This window comes from Salvelinus alpinus, chromosome 18, assembly GCF_045679555.1.
Source record: "Salvelinus alpinus chromosome 18, SLU_Salpinus.1, whole genome shotgun sequence".
Lineage (NCBI taxonomy): Eukaryota > Metazoa > Chordata > Actinopteri > Salmoniformes > Salmonidae > Salvelinus > Salvelinus alpinus.
Window position 1 is genome coordinate 40,483,994 of NC_092103.1, and position 27,760 is coordinate 40,511,753.

Consider the following 27,760-nt stretch of genomic DNA (forward strand, 5'->3'; position numbering starts at 1 on the left):
ACACGCACACACACACGCACACACACACACACACACGAATCGGCACGCCCCTTTTAAATGCATATTAGACGCATTGGAAGCCCCGGGTGCAGGTAGTGTGTAGTCAGTCATCCAACGTAGGCTAGATGGTGCAGAGCATACGCAGAAATCCACTAGCAGTTGGGAAAGAAGGAAGAGTAGTACATGGTTCACCGATAAGGCGGATTACAGTTCTACCTCTAAAGATTCTCGATGTCGTCATTGTGTAGCAGCATTGCATCCCTGTCAAAAATGGACAAGCATTCGCTTGGAATATGGACTAAAGCGGTAAGAGTCACGTTATTGGTTCTTCACGGTTCTTTCAACAGATATCGACATCAGGAAATACATTTCAGGGAATGTAACATTCTATAGTAGTCTATCCTAAACTATCGTTTGCATCTCAAGTGTCCTCTGTCCCCGCATCCCCATTTTCTAGTGTTCATCTACTCATTGGCAAACTATGGATGCATGTTTAAGCTAATCACGGGAAGGACAGATCATCATGCAATGATTTTGAGCGCTCTTCACATAGCGACTGCGTCCATACTCCATACTGGATCGATTACAATTAATTTACGTTTTAAAATCAATTTTACACTTTGGTAGTCTAACGCAATTTGGATGTGCTTATTAAAATGCGCATCAAATGTGTTTGAACTCTACCATCATAACCTATAAGACCATCATTAACAGTCAACATCTGTTCTATTCACAACCATATAGACTACCAACTCATCTGTTTTCACCGAATATACGCTACTGCTTACTGCTGCATTTTGCGTTCTTATAGAGAGGTCAAATATCCTTAAATATAGCATTCTTCATCCACAATAAAACCATCTGGTTCCCGCCATAGCCTGTTTCACATCTGGAATTGATAACGTGGGACCTTACAACTCGACGAATTCAAAGCATGTGCTGTCATGGTAATAACCTTATCATCCCCCATGCACGTAGCTTTACTACACTGTTACTACTACACAGTAACCACGTGACTCAGGAAAAAAAACAAGCTTCATGGGTTTCCCAACTGAGATTAACCTCCAGCTAAGCATGATGAAATGGCCTGCTCAGGTCACGTGGTGCTGGATGCTGAGACTCAATGCATGCCTTGCCTTGCAACAAGAGCAGAGTGTTATAGGTCCATAATGCATTACTGGGTGCAGTCAATGAAGCATACAACTCTAGGAGGTATGATGCCTTTTTCTTGGCTCAATGGCCCATCACTGTGGAGTATAAATTATTCCGTGTTTAGGCTACAATTGAGAGATCAGTTTTAAGGATAGGTTTGTAGAAAAGGTGTGTAGCCGTACATCCACAGGCAGTATTGCTGTTGACCGTGAAATTATATTTGCATAAAATATGCAATATGAATAAATACACTCAATGCCATGATTAAGGATATCGAATGGATGGTCTGTGGTATTTAAGAAAGGGCCAGGCCAGCTTGCATCAGTGGCAGTGGACTAGCCTGGTCCCAGATCTGTTTGTGCTGTCTTTGCAACTCCAATGGTCATTGTTTGGCCTGACAATAACCGTAGGAGTTGGCAAGACAGCACAAACGGATCTGTGACCAGGCTAACAGTGAACAACCATCAATGTGAAGTGACAAATGGCACAGGGCCAACATTGCAATGGACCTTCCTAGAGTAAGTGAAGTCCTAATATCGATCACTAATGGCATTTTTAGCAGATGTTCTTATGAATTAAGTGATACTTAGTCACACACACGCCACAGCCAGCATGCTTTTTTTTAGGGTGCCGTGCACACCTTTCACCATGGATGAAGAGTAGATATAATTTATCTTGAGCAGGGACAGATAACCGAATGGGCATGCAGGGCTGGGGCCCCCCTGGAAGTCGGGGGGCCCTCAGAGAGCATATAGAATCTCATGAAATTAGCTTTTAAACTGCAACATTTTCTCTCAGCCTCATGGCAAAATGTGTATAATAGCAGGAAATGTGCTTATTTCCAAAAATAATAGTAAAAAACAAACAAAATATTAAATTATTTTTTGGGGGGTGGAGGAGGTCGGTGTCAGGGGCCCGCAAATGCGGTAGTCCAGCCCTGGTCTTGAGTTCTTTTTGTAAAGTTTGTTAAAATTCTTAAATAATATTTTTATCTTAATATGCCTAAGTGGTAGATGGTATTATTAGTGTGTTTCTCTGGACTCAATGTGAAAAATTATTGTTCTTCATGTACACTACACATTGACCACCCATGCCCACATGAACTCACACATGGCATGTGACAGACACACGCACGCGCACACACACAGACCCTGCTTTTGAGTGATTCCTTATGAAACCCAAACAAAAAAAGGCCATGATTTTGGGGATTTTCACGAAATGTAATCGATAGAAGAGTCCTTTGGAGGAAGGATTGTTGACACATGTTTGACATTTGTATCTTAAAGCATAATTGAGAAATAATTAAAGTTGGCATATTAATTACATTTTAGCCTTACCTAGGCCTCTTTTAAGACTCCATAATGTTTCATCTGTTGATGCTACAAAGAAAGAATTGGTGTCATAAGAAGCTTTACAGCTTGCTCTGTAATATGATTGGTATTTTGATTTAAATAAAACAATTTGTACATTAATTTATGAATAGGAAAATATAAACATGAATATAAACTCAGCAAAAAAAGAAACGTCTCTTTTTAAGGATAACTTCACAAATCTTCATTGTAAGTGTTTAAACACTGTTTCCCATGCTTGTTCAATGAACCATAAACAATTAATGAACATGCACCTGTGGAACGGTTGTTAAGACACTAACAGCTTACAGACAGTAGGCAATTAAGGTCACAGTTATGAACATTTAGGACACTAAAGAGGCCTTTCTACTGACTCTGAAAAACACCAAAAGAAAGATGCCCAGGGTCCCTGCTCATCTGCGTGAATGTGCCTTAGGCATGCTGCAAGGTGGCATGAGGACTGCAGATGTGGCCAGGGCAATAAATTGCAATGCCCATTCTGTAAGATGCCTAAGACAGCGTTACAGGGAGACAGGACGGACAGCTGTTCGTCCTCGCAGTGGCAGACCACGTGTAACAACACCTGCACAGGATCGGTACATCCGAACATCACACCTGCGGGACAGGTACAGGATGGCAACAACAACTGCCCAAGTTACACCAGGAACGCACAATCCCTCCATCAGTGCTCAGACTGTCCGCAATAGGCTGAGAGAGGCTGGACTGAGGGCTCGTAGGCCTGTTGTAAGGCAGGTCCTCACCAGACATCACCGGCAACAACGTCGTCTATGGGCACAAACCCACCGTCGCTGGACCAGACAGGACTGGCAAAAAGTGCTCTTCACTGACGAGTCGCGGTTTTGTCTCACTAGGAGTGATTGTCGGATTCACGTTTATCTTCGAACGAATGAGCATTACACCGAGGCCTGTACTCTGGAGCGGGACCGATTTGGAGGTGGACTGTCCGTCATGGTCTGGGGCGGTGTATCACAGCATCATTGGACTGAGCTTGTTGCAGGCAATCTCAACGCTGTGTGTTACAGGGAAGACATCCTCCTCTCTCATGTGGTACCCTTCCTGCAGGCTCATCCTGACATGACCCTCCAGCATGACAATGCCACCAGCCATACTGCTCGTTCTGTGCGTGATTTCCTGCAAGACAGGAATGTTAGTGTTCGGCCATGGCCAGCGAAGAGCCCGGACCTCAATCCCATTGAGCACGTCTGGGACTTGTTGGATCGGAGGGTGAGGGCTAGGGCCATTCCCCACAGAAATGCCCGGGAACTTGCAGGTGCCTTGGTGGAAGAGTGGGGTAACATCTCACAGCAAGAACTGGCAAATCTGGCGCATCCATGAGGAGGAGATGCACTGCAGTACTTAATGCAGCTGGTGGCCACACCAGATACTGACTGTTACTTTTGATTTTGACCCCCTTTTGTTCAGGGACACATTTCATTTCTGTTAGTCACATGTCTGTGGAATTTGTTCAGTTTATGTCTGTTGTTGAATCTTGTTATGTTCATACAAATATTTACACATTTTAAGTTTGCTGAAAATAAACTCAGTTGACAGTGAGAGGACGTTTGTTGTTTTGCTGAGTTCATGAATATACAAATATGACATTGTTAATTTGGCAAATTTTCCAATATACTGTTGAACATAATGTACTCTACGGGCATATCAAAGTTCTCAATCCTTCTCAACTCATGACCAGTAATACATGATGTACTCCAATACCTTAGAATGAACATAAGCCTAACCTCTTGGAAACCCAAGAAGACCAAGTGATCTTGAACATAGCCTCACTGTACAGCTTTGATGACTTATTTTTCACGCATTCATTCCTTCATCCATGTTGGCCTAGATATCACTGTCTCACACATAACCCAGTACATGAAAGCCCTGATATTTTCCCCTGTAGCTGGCCATGTCTTTATGTTCAGCTCTAAGGATCATGGAGCACTGGCAATGTTTGGTTGCCTGCTTTGCTAAATTAAAATGGACTTCACTCACTAGACCTACACTATCCACGTGTAGCATGTTGCTAAGTATCCATACCATTTATTTGAGTACAGCTCAGTTGCTAATGGTTAGCCGCTAGCCTGACTCACTATGCCAGCTGAACTGCCCTGAGGGGCAGTATGCCATGTAATGTGTGTTTCTACAAATTGAAAAACATGGCCTTCTGTGTCCTTCGCCCCTACCCTGCTGTGGCCTAATAACAATGACACATCTCTACTGTTTACAAGCTTTATCACTGGGCAAAATGTTTCCATATCAGGGGATATCTTTACATGACACATTTTTGATATTCTACAGAATACAGACCATTTCCAATGCATATTTTACATTTGTGGATTTGCACTATATCCTGACAAATTCTGAATCTAGATGTGTCTTTTAGACATATATGATATTGGGATTACTCCCAATATCACACATGGACATTTCCTGTAGCCGGATATAGACTCATTCAATATCCTGAGATATGAGACATCCTATGTTCTCTCTTCATGTTGACGAATACTGACTGTATACATCACATATCTTGGTTTTCTCAACACATTCAAGATATGAAGCTAGATTGATTCCAGATATGCTTCTCTTGGCTGAGGTCCATATCTGGATATTGATATGCTTTTTGATATGCTGAAAATAAGGAACATTTCTGATGTTCAATCCATATTTTTATTTTATGCACAAATCAGTTTTAGATTCCCATTGGATATCATACATGGTATGGACGGATATTGACTCATTAGATATCTTGTGATAGGCCTATGTGGACATTTTATTACTGACAGTAAGCCTACAAATACTGACAGTAGGCCTACATCGTATATTTTCTCAGCACATACAATGCATATGCTCTTGACTGAGGTCCATATTAGGGTCTTGATATGAGATGGTTATTTGAATTGACGACATGCTCAGTAATTTGACCAATATGACATTCATATAATTCTTTCAGACACTAGCTATAATGTTTGTTTTCCCTCTGGATAAAGACGTGCACAAACCGCAAGCTAAAAGCATTGTAACTGGTAGCCTAGCAACAAGAATCACATATTTTCTTCAGAGTTCCAACTCATTTTTTAAATTGGGCGCCACAAATGAGTGTGTAAACGGTGTGTGCTCAAACTGAGGACTGGAGAAACAAAGAAGTAAGAAGCTGTTCAGAAAATACCTCAAAGAGGTTAACGCTAAAGTGAGTAGCTAATGTGAGATGTTTTATTTATCTTAGTAACTAGAATCAAGAAATGTAGCTAAATTGACCAGCAGCCAGTAGGGATAGCTAGCTATCTAGACTTGTTTGGGAAGTAAAAGCTAACTGGTAGCCTAGCTAGCGAACAAATAACAAAATTGCCTTCCCTTCAGGGAAAAGCATTTTTACGTGACAGCTAACATTTAAAAACATTTAGGCGTGTTTTTGTATTACTGGTTAATATAAGATAGCTAGCTAGCTTGTTCCAGTTAGTTTTCTCGTCATGAATGAAGCAGGTAGATGGTTATTTGAAATGACAATATTTTCTTGCAATATCGACACAATTTGGATTCATGTTTTAGGCATTGACAGTTTGGAGTGGATCACAGACCAACACTACCACCACGTTGGATCTGGACTGCGAGGGACCATCGCTGACGACCCAATCTGCATCCACCGTCCATAACAAACAGGGCAGACAGGGGGATAGAGGGTGTGCAACTTTTATTTTCTGTTAAATAAATAAATTTTTTAGCAAAGATTGGCCAACGTTTGCATCTTTACAGAAAATGTGTTGTGATTGGAGCTCTGGATTTGCTATGCTGGATTTTTTAAACAGAAATAGTGGTACTTTGGAAATATTTACTCAGATTAAATATGACGATGTTTGCCTTTCTGTGCCTTGTATAGCCTACTACTAAATGTGGTGCAAATGTATGCTCAGATATATCACCTTCATGTGAAGAAGGACTATGATTTTTGGCACCTGAACAGGTAAAATAATTTGGCTGGACATTTCATAATTTCGATTTAGACATATGAGGATGAATAGTACATATCATGTAAGGATTTCTGTTGAAATTATTATTTCTGGTGGGGGGGGGGGCGGATACTTAAATGATCAGGTAATGATACATTTCTGAAAATATGTGGATTTGTTCATGCCTAAGTGTAAAGGCTTAGATATGCGCCTAGTGGTGCAGCGGTCTAAGGCACTGCATCTCAGTGCAAGAGTCATCACTATAGTCCCTGGTTTGAATCCAGGCTGTATCACATCCGGCCGTGATTGGAAGTCCCATAGGGCGGTGCACAATTGGCACAGTGTTGTCCAGGTTTGGCTGGGGTAGGCTGTCATTGTGAATTAGAATTTGTTCTTAACTGACTTGCCTAGTGAAATAAAGGTTAAATAAAAAAAATATATCAGCAAACCTACAGGGTGGTAGCTCTCCAGGAACAGAGTTGGAGAGCCCTGATGTAGAACCATCATAAAATAAATTTGGATATTTTCTATCAATCTTCAAAATCTGTCAGCCTTTATGGATTCACAGAAGATATTTATACAGTATAAGCTATACATGGCTCTGTAGCACCAAACAGATGCTAGACATTCAGATTGACAAATAAACAAACGTTCAAACAAACAAAATACAAGAGTGTACACTATGTAATGCTAACTCAACAACAATGTTAAATGGTACATTTATATGAACACCAGTTCAGTGTGTCCAAGTGTCTCAGCTGTAGAGACACAAGTGCAGAGAACTGTAGCTACAGATTGTTACACCAGATAATGTGATTTACCCAAAGATTTTTGCAGACATCTTGTCTATTTCATGTCTTCTTTCATTGATCGAGACAGGTGGGTGTCCACCCCAAAGGGCTGCATGTCATGATGACAGAGGCCTGTCTTGATCAATGAGTGAGAAGACTTGAAATATACACGATAGCGATCCACATGTTATTGGATTACTTTATGGAGCAAAAAATGTATTTTCATAATGGAGAATTTTCTAAATTCTAACTGACCCCCTGCAGCTGGACACATATAGTGGGGAGAACAAGTATTTGATACACTGCCGATTTTCCTACTTACAAAGCATGTAGAGGTCTGTAATTTTTATCATAGGTACACTTCAACTGTGAGAGACGGAATCTAAAACAAATGTCCAGAAAATCACATTGTATGACTTTTAAGTAATTAATTTGCATTTTATTGCATGACATACATGCATGAATACCTAGGATAGGATAAAGTAATCCTCCTAACCCCCCCCTCCCCCTTAAAAGAGTTAGATGCACTATTGTAAAGTGGTTGTTCCACTGGATATCATAAGGTGAATGCACCAATTTGTAAGTCGCTCTGGATAAGAGCGTCTGCTAAATGACTTAAATGTAAATGTAATGACATAAGTATTTGATACATCAGAAAAACAAAACTTAATATTTGGTACAGAAACCTTTGTTTGCAATTACAGAGATCATACTTTTCCTGTAGTTCTTGACCAGGTTTGCACACACTGCAGCAGGGATTTTGGCCCACTCCTCCATAGAGACCTTCTCCAGATCCTTCAGGTTTCGGGGCTGTCGCTGGGCAATACGGACTTTCTGTTCTGCCTGCGGCAATGGAACCCTGACCTGTTCACCGGACGTGCTAAAAAAGCCAACTGACATTTACTCCTGAGGTGCTGACTTGCTGCACCCTCGATAACTACTGTGATTATTATTATTTGACCATGCTGGTCATTTATGAACATTTGAACATCTTGGCCATGTTCTGTTATAATCTCCACCCGGCACAGCCAGAAGAGGACTGGCCACCCCTCATAGCCTGGTTCCTCTCTAGGTTTCTTCCTAGGTTTTGGCCTTTCTAGGGAGTTTTTCCTAGCCACCGTGCTTCTACACCTGCATTGCTTGCTGTTTGGGGTTTTAGGCTGGGTTTCTGTACAGCACTTTGAGATATCAGCTGATGTACGAAGGGCTATATAAATAAATTTGATTTGATGATTTCAGCTCCCTCCAAAGATTTTCTATTGGGTTCAGGTCTGGAGACTGGCTAGGCCACTCCAGGACCTTGAGATGCTTCTTACGGAGCCACTCCTTAGTTGCCCTGGCTGTGTGTTTCGGGTCGTTGTCATGCTGGAAGACCCAGCCACGACCCATCTTCAATGCTCTTACTGAGGGAAGGAGGTTGTTGGCCAAGATCTCGCGATACATGGCCCCATCCATCCCCCTCAATACGGTGCAGTCGTCCTGTCCCCTTTGCAGAAAAGCAGCAGTTTCCACCTCCATGCTTCACGGTTGGGATGGTGTTCTTGGGGTTGTACTCATCCTTCTTCCTCCAAACACGGCGAGTGGAGTTTAGACCAAAAAGCTCTATTTTTGTCTCATCAGACCACATGACCTTCTCCCATTCCTCCTCTGGATCATCCAGATGGTCATTGGCAAACTTCAGACGGGCCTGGACATGCGCTGGCTTGAGCAGGGGGACCTCGCGTGCGCTGCAGGATTTTAATCCATGACGGCGTAGTGTGTTACTAAAGGTTTTCTTTGAGACTGTGGTCCCAGCTCTCTTCAGGTCATTGACCAGGTCCTGCCGTGTAGTTCTGGGCTGATCACTCACCTTCCTCAGGATCATTGATGCGCCACGAGGTGAGATCTTGCATGGAGCCCCAGACTGAGGGTGATTGACCGTCATCTTGAACTTCTTCCATTTTCTAATAATTGCACCAACAGTTGTTGCCTTCTCACCAAGCTGCTTGCCTATTGTCCTGTAGCCCATTCCAGCCTTGTGCAGGTCTACAATTTTATCCCTGATGTCCTTACACAGCTCTCTGGTCTTGGCCATTGTGGAGAGGTTGGAGTCTGTTTGATTGAGTGTGTGGACAGGTGTCTTTTATACAGGTAACGAGTTCAAACAGGTGCAGTTAATACAGGTAATGAGTGGAGAACAGGAGGGCTTCTTAAAGAAAAACTAACAGGTCTGTGTGAGCCGGAATTCTTACTGGTTGGTAGGTGATCAAATACTTATGTCATGCAATAAAATGCAAATTAATTAGTCATACAATGTGATTTTCTGGATTTTTGTTTTAGATTCCGTCTCTCACAGTTGAAGTGTACCAATGATAAAAATTACAGACCTCTACATGCTTTGTAAGTAGGAAAACCTGCAAAATCGGCAGTGTATCAAATACTTGTTCTCCCCACTGTACATTTTATGAGACTCCTGTTTCCCCAAATTGAGGCCAACGACGGCATTGCTAAGGTTGGTCAAAAATGATCTTTGCTTCAGCTATCCAGTAACTCACAGTAATAGATACCAAATATATTTGGTTAAATCACATTATCTGGTGTAACAATCTGTAGCTAAGAGAACTGGTGATCAGCAGATGATGGGAGAGGTGGTCATGATGAAATTGCCATTCCAAAGAAACATACAGTAAGTTAAGGGAATACTTGTAAAGCTGTGGGAGGAGTGTTATGATCAAGCTGCCATTCAGCTCCTTGTGAGTCATCTGCTTGAAAAATTGAGCATAATGTCTACTCCCTCGAGAGGGATACAGTTCACAGGATACAGTTGTGCTACAATGACACACCCAGTTAAAGGAATTCTGTTTCTGTATCTAGAATCCACTCCAGGAAGATGCCCAGGCACCACACAGTATTGTCTGTAAGACAAAAAACAAACAAAATTATACTCTATTATACAGTTTGGACAACAATTGAACCGTGCCAGCATAATGTCAACCTTAGGGTAGACTAGTTGAACACGCATACATGTGCACACACACAGAGATTACATTTACAACAATATCTAGACTAATAGAAAGAGATAGGGCATAACCCTCAACCTTTGCACAGTGACCAGACCGTACAAATGAGCTTAGGTAGGTAGGCAGACAGTATCTACCTACAGCTATGTCTATCAGGCATGCTTAGGCAAGGATTTTTAAAGTAATACCAGCTACAATTTTAGAGATTTATAACAGTAAATTGTTGTATTATTGTTTCTCCTCACTGTTTGCTAGTAAACTTAGCTAGCTTGCTGGATATGCAATACTTGTTATTTACATCTGTTTGGAATCGTATCTTGCATCATGCCTATAATTTTGTTTTTGAAATAATAATCATAACCAATGTCAACCCTTGTCAATTGTGCTACATAGCTAGTTAGTAAATTATTTAAAGTTGCTGATGTGACATGTTTGCTAAAAAGTTACAAATGCGAGGTGTGGCGCATTTGCGCCAGGCTAATTAGCTAGCCAACTCCAGTCATGTGCTATTGCTTGCTGGTAAACCTAGATGTAGGTGGCTGATTGTAATGTTGTAGGTTTCTGTTTGGTAGTTAGCCATATCTACGACTAAAAAGAGAAGAGGTTTTACAACCAAGATACAAAATATATATTTTTTGTCATAGATATGGCTACCGGTAGTTGTTTAGCTAGCTAACTTAGTTAGCTAAACAACTACCGGTAGCCATATCTATGACAAACAAAATATAGAGAACTTAGTTAGCTAGCTCTCTAGCTAGCTACAAAGCTGGCTGAATTATTTGATTTCCCGTCACTGTAACACAGCAGTATGTTAGCCAGCAATAGACAATATGGGTTTTAGTAGATAAACTAAAGTCAGCTAGGTGGCTTTCAGGAAAAATACATTACTTAGCTAGGCACCGTATTTCTCATCTGCCCTCTTGGTGCTGGCATCGGCTGTAGCTGAGCTTCTAACGTAAGCTAAATTCAATTCTTTGTTTCGATTCCTCTTAGCTAATAGATGCTTCATCATCAAATGTATGTGGATGAGAGGAATCACTTGAAGCCATTGCGACTGGTCAGTTCTTTCAGTTTTGCTCAAATTATTGTTGTTAGTGTCCACCTTCTTTTAAATAAAGGCTGCCTTGGGGGAGGGACGGGGGCCAGAGAACCGAAAACCGCCCAACACAAGTTGTAGTCTTTCAGAGACTGGAAAAAATGTGTCTGCTTGTATATTTAGCAATGAATCCACCGATAGAAACATCGCTGAAAGACGTCCAATGGCTCTATCGAACAAGGACAACCATATCTACACCCACAAAGATGTATAGTCCGGTCAGTGTAACATAGAGCCTTCGCGAAATGCCAGAAAGCAGGACTACATGTATTTTTAGATCTCGTCCCCCCCGTCAATACACCGGAAGCCATCATAGGGTGTATCATTCAGCGCGTGAAGCCCTGACCTGCCTTCCTCCTGGGCAATTATATGTGAAACACATCTCACTGTCCTAGAAATGCCTCAGATATGATGAAAACAAGCCCAGATTCCCCCAGGGTGAAATTCCCCATGAAGTCTAGTTATGGGTATCTGAACTCCAAACATTTTGTACAACATTTAATAACTGAACAAACTGATTTGAGGTCTTTTGAACATACAGAAAATGACACATATGCCAATAAAAGGCACATCTGGAATGTACAGTGCATTCAGAAAGTATTCAGACCCCTTGACCTTTTCCAGATTTTGTTACATTACGACCTTATTAAATAAAAACATTTCCCTCATCAATCTACACACAATACCCCATAATGACAAAGCGAAAACAGGTTTTTAGAAATGTTTGCAAATTTAAAAAAAATAGAGAAAAATAAATTAAGTATCACATTTACGTAAGTATTCAGACCCTTTACTCAGTACTTTGTTGAAGCACCTTTGGCAGCGATTACAGCCTTGAGTCTTCTTGGGTATGACGTTACAAGCTTGGCACATCTACAAGATTGATAAAGGGGAAAGCCTTTAGATTGATAAAGGGGGAAAAAACTATTTAATACATTTTATAATAAGGCTATAATGTAACAAAATGTGGAAAAAGTCAATGGGTCTGAATACTTTCCGAATGCACTGTATAATTCTGAACTCCTTTCGAGGACAAATCCATTGACGCAGTCAACATGAGCGATCACTAGGACAGCCAGATGTAAAACTGATGCATTGCACCTTTGAGGATGGGAAACACTGGAACAGAAGCATGGCTGAGGCCGCCACACGCCACGCTTTGGAATAAAAACAATGTGGTGGTTAAAGTAAGAAGATGATTGGATCATGAGCTTGCCAACCTATACAGATGGAGAGAATAGGAGATTACGTCAAGGTTGCGCCCATTAATATGTTGTCCCTTTGTAAGAGATTTACCATTTGTATACCCCCCACATAGCTGTCACTGTAGTACAAAGCACAACAGCTTGTGCTGTCCAGCTCTCACAGATAGAAAGGCTGAAACACACCTGTAATGTTGGGCCGCAGAATCAACAGCGACATATCTGGATTATCACTCCTAATATATAAAAAATGTATTCTCACTTGACTATAAAGAAGGTCCAAGCCTTAAATTGGCCATTGAAATCCTTTCAATGGATATACCGTACATTGCTACAATATGACAAACCTGGCGCCGTAGTGATATTCTGTAACGAAGAACACGGTTTTGGTGCTATTGATTTTACAATGAAGTGTGGTCCAATCTCAATATCTGACTGTTCTATTTATACAGTTTCAGTGTTTCCTCAACCACTCTGTTGCAACTTGCCATCCACCTAAAAGAGCTCGGATGTTGCATTGGGGTGTCTTTGCGCCCTGCCTGGAAAGCAATGTTAGGGGAAAGACTGGAGTGGCGTTGGGTGCCTTTGCTCGGCGTTCTTAGTGGGTTTGTTTAGATGACTTCATGCAGTACCCGGGGCCTCTGGCTGGATTAGACAGATTAGAAAGTGGAGGGGTGGATTGAGTGACAGGGCAAATATTGGGATGGGACGAGCCTCCGACAGGGCAGATAGAACGCTGTCAGGGAGTCTGATTGCGATGGAATTAACGAGACCAGTTAGGGGCTGCGAAAATGGGGCAACTGGGGAATGAGATGGGGGGAAAGATAAAGAGAGAAAGAGGGGGCAGAGAAAGACAGGGATATGGTGATGGAAAGAGAGAGAGGCCTTTGGCAAAGCATGGTAAACTGGCCTGCTAGGCCACGAATGACGTCTCCACAGATGAAGAATTCGTAGAAAGACCATCCAGTGTGTCCTCTGCGTGCTTAGCCCCAAAATCAACGTTAATCACTCATTCTCATCTGTTGTTACCCAGCCAGCGGTGACACAAAGCTGTAGCTCTTGTGATGAAGACAAGACAGGCATTTGCTAATGCCTTAGAGGTCTCAGAGTATCAAGACGAAGAGATGATGAATGCATATTGCATTGCTGTTTTGACGCATCCATTCACTAACAAAGGTGATACGGGGGTTGAGGTTGATGTACTGCTTATAATAGAGCATCTCTAATCCAAGCTAAAAGTTCTCTATCAAGAGATCTCTATGTGGGTGATTCTCATGAAACACAAAACATGTTGCTGTAGTTTGTCCATAAATCATAAAAATTGTATATTAGTTGAAGTTTACGTTAAACTATCATATTTATTATAATAAAACACAGTTTCTGTGGACATGTATGTCATTTTTCAAGTTCCTGTAAAAACCAAACAGTTTTTAAATAAAGTTTTATTTACCCACAATGCATCATCTAGTGGAGTAGCAGAAGCTAAGTTAGTTTATTAATTTATATGCCTTCAGAATTAGGTTATTATTCTTAAACACCCCCTTCACCCCACTTGGCTTCTCATTACCGAGATGGCTAAAAAGCTCAAATTTGGAAGAAAAAAAGTGATTTCATTTTATTCGAATTTCATTTGAAATATTTATATTTTCAGTGTTATGTTTAACTCAGGCCTTTTCATTAGGGGAGAAATGTTAAAAAATATAAAACATTTATTTGTTTTTAACTTTTTTGGACTGTTACATTAAGGCACATTTTGGGGAAATTGTGATAAAATGCATAATATCGGATCATTAATAATATATAATCTCAGTGATCCGAGAGGACATTTCATAAAAAATGAGACTTCAGAATGATAGTAGCCTTGCATGTTGGTGGGGGGTGGAGACAGCAGATGTCTTTTCGATTACAAATCATGCTTCACCAATACACTTTAGAGTGACTGCCCCTGGACAGCTGTCGCAGTTAAGTGACATATTAAGCTCTGGTGATTGAACATTTTCCCCATCCTGTATACGAGCCTAGCTCTTCTAAAACTGTTTCATGATCGAGTGGTACCTTTTCAGAAAGACTCTCTCTGCTCCTCAGCAAGCAGTTTGTCCACTCTGTATGTGGACTACAGTCATCGTAACATCATGTGTTGTAATATTGCATGTGAGATGGCTAAGCAGAATGACAACCAGCTGGGAGATGTTACACATCAAGACAGAAGTACTTCTCTGACTCACAACTTGACAAGACAGTCATACTGTAGCTGTGAAGGGCCAAGCTCATTGACATTACATGAGGCCAGGGGGGACTATTCTTGAGGGCACGATGTCACAGAAAGCTCTTATAGAGAAATACATGGTGTAGAACAGACATGGTTCACTGTCATTTAGAATGAAGAAGTGTCTCACCTCCATACATTAGCCTACATTCATATCTGCATAATTCTCTGCACACCTGCTAGAGAAGTTGCAGGTGCAAAGAAGTGACTGTGGAAAGGCAATACTCCACACTACACTACATCTTGCTGTGTTACCATGGTCAGAAGCTCAGACACTCAGGAGTTTTGATGAAAGCCACTGAATGAAAAACATGTCTCATTACAGTCTGTTTAATGTTGGAGGGAGATTTCCTTTTCCCAGTATCTGCAAAGCTCTGGAAAGTTGTACTCCACTGAATAAGCCCCAGGTGTTATTAGGTAAATAAAGGTTTAGTTGTGTTGTTACTCTGATGTGGCTCAGTTGGTAGCACTTGGTACTTGCAATGCCAAGGTTGTGGGTTCAATTCCAACAGGGGACAAGTATGAAAATGTATGCACTCACTACTGTAAATTACTATGAGGTAAAGTGTCTGCTAATGTGCATTTGAGAATGGCTTGTATGGTGTGTGTGGTGAAGAAGAAGTCCCAGGTGTTCCCATGTTTAGGTTCCCTGAGTCAGGCTAGAGGTCAGATGAGGTTTAGGGAGGGGTGTTAGAGGGAGGGGTGGAGAGGCTGTGATTTGTCACCAGGCAGACCAGCATGGCCAGATGGTCCTATGAAAGATATGACAGGAGGGAGCCAATAATAGGAGGACATTGAAGAGGCACTTATCAGCCTTCCACTGATGGGCCTCCAATAGTGTCCTCACAAAACATCCCATTGCACCATTCACTTGTTTTTTTGCTTCTTTCAAACGATTCCCACAAAATAGAATTGCATAGAATTGCAAATTCCCATACGACGAGGAAGTACTGCTAGTCCTTATTGTGCCTGCACTGTTTTGTACACAGTGAAGGTCCAGGTCATTGCACGTATATAGATAGACAGTATGTTATAATTGTGAGCAGGGCTTGAGTTCTATGCCATTCACAGGGCTGGCCATTGTGCTATCTTACAAATGGGCGGGCTACACAGGAATTGCTGGAGAGCCAGGTCTTTCATGGAGCGGGCCTGTTACTTTGACACTCAACTCATTTGGCAGAAAGAGGTTAGACAGTATGCAAGGCAGCAGATTATTTAATAGGCAACACAGTGGCACCAGACAGAAATATGTGGATGAGGAAGTGATGATGAAGGCTTTCAGATCCCACAATTAGCTATCCGCTGCTATCTCACCATTGTCATAGTAAGTAGTCAGTGCCGCCCACTTCTAGCGTTTTTGCAGTGTTCAAATTAATTACCTGCAATTCTACACATTTTGACATGGTGTGTAAAGACAATGTTGCACATTTTCTAGGGGAGAAAATTCATCCTGCAATTCTACACAGTTTGCCACGACTTATGCCATGTTCATATGATATCTGTGTGCAAGTGACTAACAAAATCAATGGAGGCCCACTGCAGGTCAGGGACCCTGAACACATGCCCTGCATGCCTGGTCGGTAATTTGGTGATAATTAGGCCTAGTACAAGGTTTAGATAGCTGGCTAGACTAACTTATCTTTAGATATTTTTTGACATAGCTAGTTGAGTGACTGACATAACAAGTGGGAAACTACTGATGCACTACCACATTTCAAAATGGCACCTTGTGTATTCAACTTTTCTAATTCAACAGTTCCCCCTCCAAAAAGGGGGGGGGGGGGGGGGTCGTGGCCCTACGCACAGCACAATGTCGGCTATAGGAAGAGGCAGCTCTGTAAGTAACTGTCAAGTGGTGGGGTTGACTTTGTTTGGCCATTTTTTCGAGGTAAATTTTCTTACATTCTGTTCTCATATTCATGAAAGCACAGCTGATGTCTTGTTCAAAATGCAGGCTGCTAAGTCTAAATTTGTCCAAGATACAGTATATGAAAATATTTGTATCTTTAAAATTGGGGGGAGCTGTGTCACTCATACCACTTGATCTTTCCAGATCTGTTACACAGCTCATCAGTGTCTATTGGATTTTAATGAATGGTTTAACACAGAAACAGGTGAAGGCCGTAATACTATGGTTGGCAGGGGAAAGGCTTAGGGAAACTGAATGCTCCAAGTGCACTAGTCTTTAAGTGTTACACATTCAGATGGATAAGGGGCTTTCATTGGAGCCATTGATTTGACTCCCTGGCTTTGAATCGTAACGGCCATTGCCTTTCAACAGGAACGTGATGCCTCTTGGGGACTTAAGGGTTTCTAGTGTCTTCACATACTGTAGTAGCACACAGCTGGGTTCAGCAAGTTGTGGAAGAGACCATACAAACCTAGTCCTTAGCGCGTCCATTCTGGGCTGTATTTTCAGCTGGTGTTAATAAGGAGGCGCAAGTGTCAAACGCACGTTAGTTTGCATTTTCGACCTGTTAAAGACAGCAATCTGCTATTTTTGAAAAAGTTGCGCAAGGATTGGTAATTTACCTGTCTTATAGCAGCTCGTTTGTTCTCAGATAGGAGGGGTGGAACTATTTGAGGTGTGTCCTTAAGAACATGATCCAGAGTGCTAATTTCAGGCAGTGCGTCTAGGGTTATTTAAGACCAACCAAAAGCTGGTTTTAGTGGTAATGAGTTGGTTTTGGCATGAATTTTGACATCGGAAACGCAGTCTAACCAATCGAGACACACACTGCCCATATGCACATGGCATAATATGCTTTTGGTGCTTGTATAATTCGTATTTAGAAACTGCTACCCTTACCCCAGGCCTACTATAATGAAGGCTGGTTCAACAGCAATGGCTAGTGTCTTTTTTTATCCTGGCGATGTTATGATATCATTACATTTCACATGTATTTCTTGATGTAAAAAACTAAAAATAAGATCATTTATTACATTTTAATTTATTACAACCAAACATATTAGAATGATTCACCTTGGTTTTATGGTGACAACGTCCGTGGCACGTATACAATGCAACTTCTGGAGTTGTGTGAATGGGATTTGATCTGTAAAATGGTTCTGATTATGTTCATGAAACATATTTGGGAGCAGTACAACGGTGAGTGGACATTCTCCCTTTCTCTTTATATTGGATCCTTGTCCAGCTACTGTGAAATGTTTGGATGTTGCTTAAAACCCTCCATCGTCAGTGTTGTTTGAATATTAAATGCCCACATGGAGAAATGATGGTGCCTGTAAGTGTGATATTTAAAACAAGTTGTTATTTAGTTTCTGTAAGCTATTTAACAAACCATAACGGACTGACATTGGAATTGGAGTTGATTCCAAGGCAATACATAAAAGACTGTAAATACACAACTTGAAGCAACCACATATTTTGCCATGAAGCACTATCTGATTGGCCAACTTGTTTATTTTTCAAAACTCAGCCCTTTGCACCAATGCCAGCAAGTCCACCGATAATTGTGGTTGTGAAAATAGCAAATATTTCTGAACCTTTAGCTCTACCACCAACGCTTAGATTTAGCGTCGCGTTAGGTTTGTTAAAATAGAGCCCTCTGTGTCAATGCGCAGGCCTATTTCTCCTTCCATGTGCTGAATGACGTGAACATCTGCTGAGTTAGCTTTACACACCACTGCTTGTTCACAAAAGTGACATCACTGCATTTCTTACCAAAGCTCGTTGTTTTACGAGGTCCCTTAAGATTGAGAGACAAGGCACTTATTCATATCTTCGCTGTTTAGTTCGTTTGTTAGCTTGTTTTTCAAAATGTCTGTGTCACATGCCATTATGGGGACAATACTGTACAAAGAACCTGCCTGCATGAGCTTGGTACAGACATGGTGTCAATGCGGGTGCATTTAAATGTATCCATATGGCATTGAATACATTTTCAGCAGCAGACCACTTAGTTCTCTCTCCCAAAATAGCATTTTGGAACGACCAGGTTTGTTGTAATAATTGGCAAATAGGGACGGTGCACCTGCCAGATCAGCGCAGAGATTGTATATGAGCCGCGTAGAGAATTTTGCTCATGAATGAACTGCACAGCCAGGAAGAATCTTAGCTGAATAATTAATGTCCATGTGCGCAGGCAGAGGTATGGGCAGGTAGGCTCAGCTGGCACCTGCAACCATTCACACACATTCACAGGATCACGTCAGATGTGAAGACCCCAGTAAAGCATAGTGCCGTGGAAGAGAAAGGTGGATGGAGAGGCCCAGTAGTGCTATGATAGAGTAGTAATAGAATGAGCTAGACCTTAAAGGGATACATCGGGATTTTGGCAATGAAGCTCTTTATTTAGTTCCCCAGAGTCAGATGAACTCATGTTACGATTGTTCTGTCTCTATATCCAGTATGAAGGAAGCTAGACGTAGTTTCGCGAGCCAATGTTAACTAGCACTAGCAAAATGGCTGTAAGTCTATGGTATCTACTAGCATGCTTGCCGTTACCATAGGCTTCCAGTCATTGCACTAACGCTAGTTAGCAACTTCCTTACTGGAGGGGTCCGGGGGTAGAATCTGAGGAAGATATGTAACTTGTTGTAACTTGTCACTCTGATGTTAAAAGCGAGTCTTAGCAGAAATGAAAACATAAAAAAAAAAAAATATTGCAGTGGTGGCAACTAATTTAGTGGAAACACTGACGTCACTACGAATACTATTACAGTGCATTTCTCTCTCCTTGCCAACTGTGTGTCTCTGTCATTCACTTTTATGTTCCAGTTGTGCTGAGCCATTTAAAACAGGGCGAGATAATCCTGTTACGAGAGCTGAGAAAGCATCTCCCTTCCCGCGTTGGCACGTCAACATGCAGCCGTATTCACGAAAGATCACGTGGGGATTCCGTTGTGGATCGGTGTGATGCATAAAGGGTTGTTTTTAGACATTTTTCTTTGCAGAGGCTGAGTGCTGTGGGCCACATGATGGTCACGTGATCTTGAGGGATCATGAGAAGCCGCCAAGTGAGACACACCACGGAACGGATTAACATAATCCTGTGGGGAACGTGTGTGATGCTTGATGGTCTTCATTTACATATCCCAGAGGTCGGACCAGAAACACAAAACAATACGAGCTTCTTGTTCCTCACACTTGAGCGTGTTTTTAATGAATGCCGAAAACAGTTAACCCTTAAAGGCTAGAAAGAAGGGGGGGGGGGGGGGGGGGGGTTGGTTTAAACCTCCCTCTCTTGTAGACAGAGGACAGCGAATTTAATCCAGTTTTCTTTTTCATCTTGTGTGTCACAGTAACACAGTTGCAGCTTGTGGTTTGGCTGAAGGCATTAATAGGAGGTACATGACAAGTACTGTATATGACAAGCATTGTCTTATTTTACATTTAGCCATCAGCTTTTTCTATAAGTCTTCACGTTACAGCAAGCATTAATGCTTTTAACCATAGGTGTATCATGTGTATCATAGTGTGTCATGCTTTTTGATGTGCGGGTGAGGCGTTTCAGGTATATCTAGATGCTGTCTCTCAATCCACTTGTACATTATACCACAACAATCGTGTGCCCTTTAGGTAGAATAATGCTCCTTGGTTTGCAAGTAGCAGCGGTGACAGTGTCTGGTTCCCCATAGGAGTCACAGAGCTGGTGTTGTTGTGGTGTTGCTACGTTGCAGGTGCCCATATGAACGTACAGCGAATCTTTCACTGCAAATCTGTCTAGGCTGAGGAAATGGATTTAGCACCAAGCTGTGAGAACACTTGTGTTTACACATGCCCTAATATGACTAGGCCCCCATTGACTGAGAGCAAAGGTTATCTGTAGGTCAAATCCTTATAACATGCTATGCTTCTAAGTATTTAATTAAATCATAAATCCATTATCTTTGTCTGTTGTCAGATAAATTAGGTATGTTAGTGAGCTCAGTACTATTTCAGGCGTTTGTAAATCGATGGTGTACTCTTGATGTCACGGTTGTTGTCGTTAGTAAATGAGATTGTTGTCCCGTCTCTGGCAGTGTTGGCAGCTTGGTCCCTTGACATTTAGCTAAGACAAGATGAAGTGAAAAGCCTCAAGAGAAACTATTTTGAGCCTTGAATCCATTTCTTACTGTTCTGCTGTCAACTGTGATAAGAACAAGTAGTTGAGAAAAGTGTTTTAATGAAGTTGTGCAAATGGAACGTTTAGTAAGAGAAGTTATATCTTTTGAAATTGAGTATTTTCAGTTTAGGAATATACAGCAGTTTATATTAATCTGGGGATCCGATAAAAGTTTATAAAACAATCTACATTTATACACAAAATATTCATACTTTATGATAATGGGAAAACAATTGCAGATGTAACACATTGATACCATCCACACGGCTTTGATATTAGTAATTACGTAGTCATTACAGGCCTGTTATGAATCAAACCTACTATGCAATACTCAAACAGAAACATTAAGATTAAAATGCATGAAGAAATGTTTACTAACCCTCTTATTATTTATGTCTATGGGGTTTTAACTGCCATTCTATTTACAAACATCCTTAACTCATCCGTAACTCATTTCATCTTATTTTGGGATTTGACAGAATTATTTACGCTGGTTTATTTAGTGTGAAGCTTGTGTGGGTGTGTGTTAGCGTAAACAAGGCCCAGTTAGATAGACAGTGTTGACTGCTTGCTAGAGCGCCAATCGGTCTATCTATGGGGATCAGGATTGAGATAGCTCTCAGTGTTCTTCTCCTGTACACCATGGGCAAAAAGTGTTGAGTAATGTTTTATTTTAACCTTAGGGCTAGATGCAGTGTCAACAGCAAACACATGCTGATCCAGGATATCTTTGATTTACAGTAGAGATTTTCAATCTGTGGTAATTCCAGTTCTTTGTTTATGTGAGTGGTACTATATAATGGTCCCACGTTTTACGTCAAGCTCTTCACCCTCTACTCTGACAATCATCCTTTATGAATTTGTATATTCAATACATGTGATGCATATTACATTGCACACATGAACAAGAATTTTGCTTACACATGTTTCTTTATTTTTACCTCTGCAGGGAACGTCAACCTTAAATCAACTTGATGGGGAAAACTAGGAGAGTCCCTTTAAGATGACACGCACAGACCCGCCTGACATACTGGTATCGACTGTGTATAAAGATATAAAAGTGTTCCCTGTTTCTTTGCACTCCAAGTCCTCCCAACCCCCCGAACAATGTGATTCCCCAAACCGAAGCACACTGGACAACAATCAGGATAACAAGAGGCACTGCCGTACCTTTGACTACAAGTCACTGGAGTACCCCAAACACCACACATTCTCAATGGAGCACCCTTACAGGAGGGCTGACAGGCATGCTGCTAATCCAGACGTGGCCTGGAATGCCTTGGGCCGCCAGCAGGGATACCGCTTTTCTGCACCGGACATTTTCAACCACAGACTGACCCCTCAGCCATTGGTCTCAGACATGGCTAGTGAGGTGGTTGTTCCAGTGCAAAGGAAAAGGACCAGGTCAAAAAGTGCCCCCAGAGTCCAAACTAACCTTACCCCTGTGTCCTTTGAGGAGTCCCCTTCCATGGGGAGGAGGGGTAGGGAGGCCCAGAGGGCACCTAGGGACCCTAACTGGAGACCAGAGGTGTCACCACGTAGGGAGTGCTCTTACGCAGCAACCAGGGCACTAATGCATGAGGTGCATCCCATCAAGCTCCAGCCACAGAGGAGTGATGCTAGCCGATATTCACCCCTCTATGTTGCTGACCATGTAGAAGAGGGAGGGCAGGACAAGCCAGCCACCAGCCCTCACGTCAGGTGTCGGGTGGACATCAAACCAGATGTGGCTGTCTTGCAAAATGCTGGACGGAAGCCTGCTACACCCAGAGTTGACATACCTTGGCAGAGGTACCCTAGTGGAGGAAGCAGGAGCCTGACAGTACCTCGCCATTTCACCTTCTCAAGGACCTCAACTCCCACTGACTCTTTTGGTGGTGAGTATGGGCAGGCATACCAGTATTCCCGCAGCATGCCAAATAGTTACATTCAGCCCATGGAGATGCCTCTGCAAAGAATGCCTTCCCCAGGTGATTACTATGGCAGGGAACGCAGGGCTCATTCCAGCCCCAATGTGCCAACAAAATTATTTTATGCAGACGACCCTGGGAGGTATGTGGCCACAGCCCCTCCCCAACCAAGGACTTACTATCAGGATGATCGCTATAGTATGCCAAGCCAAAACCTCACTCCCAAAATGCAGTATGTACAGGATCCAAGGACCCGCGTGGTGCATACTGTACCAGCCCGATCCTATTACACAGAGGTAGACCCTTACCCATACCCAGTTCAAGCTGCATATCCGAAAGCCTATGCAGCAAGTGAACCAGGGCCATATATCATTCAGACCCCGCCTGCAAGAACATTCTATGGAGATGATCTAAGGACTTATCAAATTCAGTCTGTTCCCCCGCGGATATATTACGCAAATGAAATGTATACACCTTCACAGGAGCATCACATTCCAGCAAGGGCATATTATACAGAGGGGCGTCGACATGCGCGAGTCGTCCAGCCTCAACCAGATGACTGGTACGGCTCTGAGGTGTCTGGTTATTCCACCCATCACCCTGCCTCGTATGGCTCTCAGGTCACCCCGACCAGAGCTGTTAGGCAAGAGCCAGCGCTAACATCATGGTATGCTAACCCATGCATTGAGCCGCCACGAATCGGCACCGATTCCAAACCTTACTCGAGGTCTTGGGATAATATCCTCAACTCCCGTGTGGAGAGGGAGCAGCCTATTCCAGTTCAGCGGGGTCGGAGTTATGAGAATCTTATTGCCCAAGCAAAGCGCACTGCGTCCGAAGATGACAGACCACAGCCAGTAGTTGTCAACCTTTCCAGTTCACCGAGACGTTATGCAGCCTTGTCTTTGTCTGATAACTCTCTAATTGACAAAAGCCCAACATCAGAGTCAGGGAAGACCACCTCTAGTAAGCTCTGGTTCGTCGCCCCTGAGATCACCATCACTGATAATGACATTCGACCAGGCAACCTTAACAAATTCGAGGCACGAAGAGCCAGCTGGGATGTGCTGCACTCTAAAAGTGCTGTGGTTCCAGAAGCTTCTCAGCCAGACACTATGTCCTGCTCTGTGGATTCTACCAAAGAAAAGACGCACAACAGCGCCTCTCTACAGCAAAGCCTGGAGCAACTTGATGAGCTTCTAGCTGATCTTGTTACTGACTACAAACCCCCTGCCACTAGGAGGCCAAGCGAGGATTTGCTGGACCAACTCAAGAAGCTGATCGATGAAGAAGAAGCAGCATCTCTGTCCAGAAAGGGTTCAAAGGCAGGGTCAGAGGAACCACCCCTGGACAAGCAACCCACCTCTATAAGAATGAACCCTGACGCCCTTCGAGATATGGACTGCAGCAGTGATGCCCTGAGGAGTGCAGACGAGTGCTCCCCAGACCAGAGCCCAGACGAGGACGACAGCATGATGTGCTCAAACAACAAATGCCGACGGACAGAGACCCTATTCAATGCTTGCCTCTACTTCAAATCCTGCCACAGCTGCTACACTTACTACTGCTCCCGCAACTGCCGCAGGGAGGACTGGGACATTCACAAAGAGAGTTGCCTGTATGGCCGAATCGGCAGCGTGTGCCGCCATATCATCAAGCACTGCCGGGAGACTGTCGAGGTCCACAAAGCCTTCTCGCGCATTGCCAAAGTTGGCTTCCTTTCCCGGGGAAGGGGAGTGCTCTTCCTGGGATTCCCAAACCCAGGGTTGTCCGGTAACTTCCTACAGTACGGCCTGGAGAGCCTCCAGATGTCCCCGACTTATTTGTCTCTACGGGAGCTGGAAGGCTTCAAGGACAACCTGGGGGAGTATTGCAAGGAGCTCCAGGAGGCAGGCAAGGACTATGACCCAAACGAATGTTTCCTCTTGAATGTATCCATTGCCGTCGGCGAACAAATGCCTGACGGACCTTCACCAAGGAATCAAGCCCCAACTGTCAGGAAATATGCCAAGGTGGCGCTCGCTTCCTACAGCCCGGAGAAGAGTAAGGTTCACAAGAAAGAGAGGGATATGGAGACGTTGATCCTCACGCCACCCCCTGGAATGGCTGACATCGACAATGAGGGAGAGGAGGGCAGGAAGGCCAGGGAGATCTGCTTCATCAACATCCAGCGGGAGCTGCGAATTCGAGGAGTTTTTCTACGCCACGAATATCCGAAGGTATACCAGCAGCTCTGCGAGTTTGTGGAAAGTAACAGGAGGTTCACCCCCACAACCATCTACCCCATTGACAAGAGGACTGGTAAGCAGTTCATGTGCATGATCATGGCTGCTTCTGAGCCCAGAACACTGGACTGGGTAGGCACCCCCCATCTCCTCGATGACATTATTTAAGTGCACCTTTGGTTGTACATATATATGTATAGAAATACATATATATTGTTATACATATCTATATATCAAGCCTATTTATTATAAATGTTTGTAGATATGTATTTTATTATTGAAAAGAGATATATTCATGTCTGTGTGGTCAGTATTATTCATTCTTGGAATATTGCCTGTCAGATGCGGATATGAGTACAATAGGCTCCATTATTTATTTATTTTCATCTTTGAACTTAATTCACCATTTAGTAAATGTATTCACAACATTAATCATTTATTGGTGCCAGGTCATTTTCTATTCCATTATTCTGCATTATTTTTTGGGGGTAGAATTTTTGGTAGTAAAACTTTTTTTTGTATTAATTAAACATTTCTAAATGCATTATTTGAGGCTAAGTAAAAAGTGACTAAGTAAAACGTGACTATTTTTCATATCTGATTGAAGTGGCATATAATGCAGAACATTTTAAAACATGTATTATTTTCTTAGCTCAAATACTTTCTATGCAAAGGAAAATGCTTAATGGGATCATTTCCACATTCTAGTAAAACTGTTATTTGCGCTTGATAAAAGGATACAGAAATACTATTTATATTATATTATACAATATTATATTATCCAGTATCCACAGGACATAACTATCCTTAACTAATTTCACATATTCTTTAAACTCTAACAAAAATAAACAGTTTTTGATGTAATTGAAATGAATGAGATTGACAAAATACAATACTTTGGGTGGATTTAAACGAGTTCCTCAGAATGCTCAGAAAGACACTGTTTAATGAAAAAAAGGAAAGCTGTGCTAATCTAATCCTCCTAGAAAGGGGTTTCAAAGTCTCACTGCTTAGATTGGTAGTGCTGTAAATTGTTACCTTATTCCTGAAAGTGGTTTTATTGACGTGAGTTTCAATATAATTAATTCAATGGTGCTTTAATGTATGCTTGGTAGAATTACTGGAGCAATAACGGACTTGAAGATAAACGTAAAATGATTGATATGGTACCAGTCGTGTGTTATACACAATAGGTGTTGGCTTGTACTGTTCAATTTGAAACACTGTGAATAGTAAAAGAAGTCATTCATCAACTTTAGACATGGTTGGTACCGTGGAATCATGCAATCTCACATAAGCTAGTTTATAAATTGCTATTTTTACATAATTTACAGAGCATAATATATATGAATTAGCGAGCGAGATTTGCTACAGTTATTGTCCTTAGAAAAAAGGTGAGCCAGGTTTGGCAACAGTAGCTGTATGGTACGTAAAGTTTAAATGCTTGAAGAAGTTAGTTGTGTATTTGTGCTGCACTAGGTTGATTACGTGTGTGATATTTTTTGTATGAGAATGAGAACCTTCAAAAAGAAAATGGGATATGAACAGCTATGTTGTCTCATAATTATACTTGTATTTAGCCTTAGTTTGCAGATTAAAACATCAAACAAAACCTCAGTATCCAGGAAATGTTACAAAGAGAACATTTATCTAAAATGTTATTTTAGACAGATCTCTTTGACAAGGGACTCACATACATATATATTGTTTCTGGGTGAAATGGACCATTTTTCATTACTCTATGAATTCTACAGTTTATTTTAAACCAATGTTCAGTATCTACTGCTCTTTTGAGCTCAATTATCTGTCAGCAGCAGGTTTACATAGAGTTCATTCATATCACAGCTCAACACTTTCTGAGGAAGGACTATTGTTTAGAGCCTGTAGCACATATTTCAGATATACTTGTTTGGCTGACTGGATGTGTACAGATGCAATGAGAAGTAACTGACTGCATGTAATTGTATTTCTTCCCCCAGCTTTATCATAACCTCAACGATGACACAATACAATAACCTGCTTGATGATTTGATATGTAAACATGGTTGAGAACTATTATACTATAGAAAAAAATATTGATATTTTTTATTGTGTCAGCCATTCAAGTTAAAACAAGGAAATAAAGAGACCTCAAAATAAAAATGTTTAGAAAATGTTGTTTGTTGTATTTTTTCTACTTTCATCATATGTATCTGAGTATGTGATATTTATAAACATATCTAATAAATGGAATGGGAACACAGGTCAATGCTCTCTGCCTGTTTTTTAGGTGGAAATACAACCACGTGATTCTGTTGTGATAGGCCACATCACTTTGGCTAAAATGTTGTGTGTGTGTGTGTGTGCGTGTGTGCGTGCGTGTGTGTGTGCAAGTGTGTCCGCTTCAGTCACTGAAAAAATAAAGAGCTCCTTTCAGCTCTGTCTCACACCAGCCAATAGCAGGCCAAGCAAACCAGTTACCACTTTTACCCGTTGCACCATTTACCCTTGTTACCCAGCTCCCCTGCAAAGCTACCATAGATATCCCCAAGTGGCTGATCACTAAGTGGATGGCCACTGGGAGTGAGGTAAAAATGCAAGTGGAGGGTTAAGCTAAGTGCAGGCTGGCAGGGGGCACTAGTCCCACTCATTAGTTCATGAAAGGAAGTGAACCCGTTTGATCAACAGTGGCCCATATGTGACAATGTGTGTGTGTGTGTGTGTGTGTGTGTGTGTGTGTGTGTGTGTGTGTGTGTGT

General features: G+C 42.0%; 1 protein-coding gene across 1 annotated transcript; it reads left to right on the forward strand.

The window, feature by feature from the left end:
• ajm1 (apical junction component 1 homolog) lies at positions 1-27,266 on the forward strand. Its single transcript, XM_071351309.1, has 2 exons — positions 1-306; positions 21,838-27,266. The coding sequence occupies exon 2, from the start codon at positions 21,892-21,894 to the stop codon at positions 25,189-25,191; it is 3,300 nt and encodes a 1,099-aa protein (XP_071207410.1). The 5' UTR covers positions 1-306; positions 21,838-21,891; the 3' UTR covers positions 25,192-27,266.
• Positions 27,267-27,760: the final 494 nt, after the last annotated feature.

What these genes read in the sequence shown, in the direction of transcription:
- ajm1 (XM_071351309.1), top strand. Translation starts at nt 21,892, where the DNA reads ATGACACGCACAGACCCGCCTGACATACTGGTATCGACTGTGTATAAA.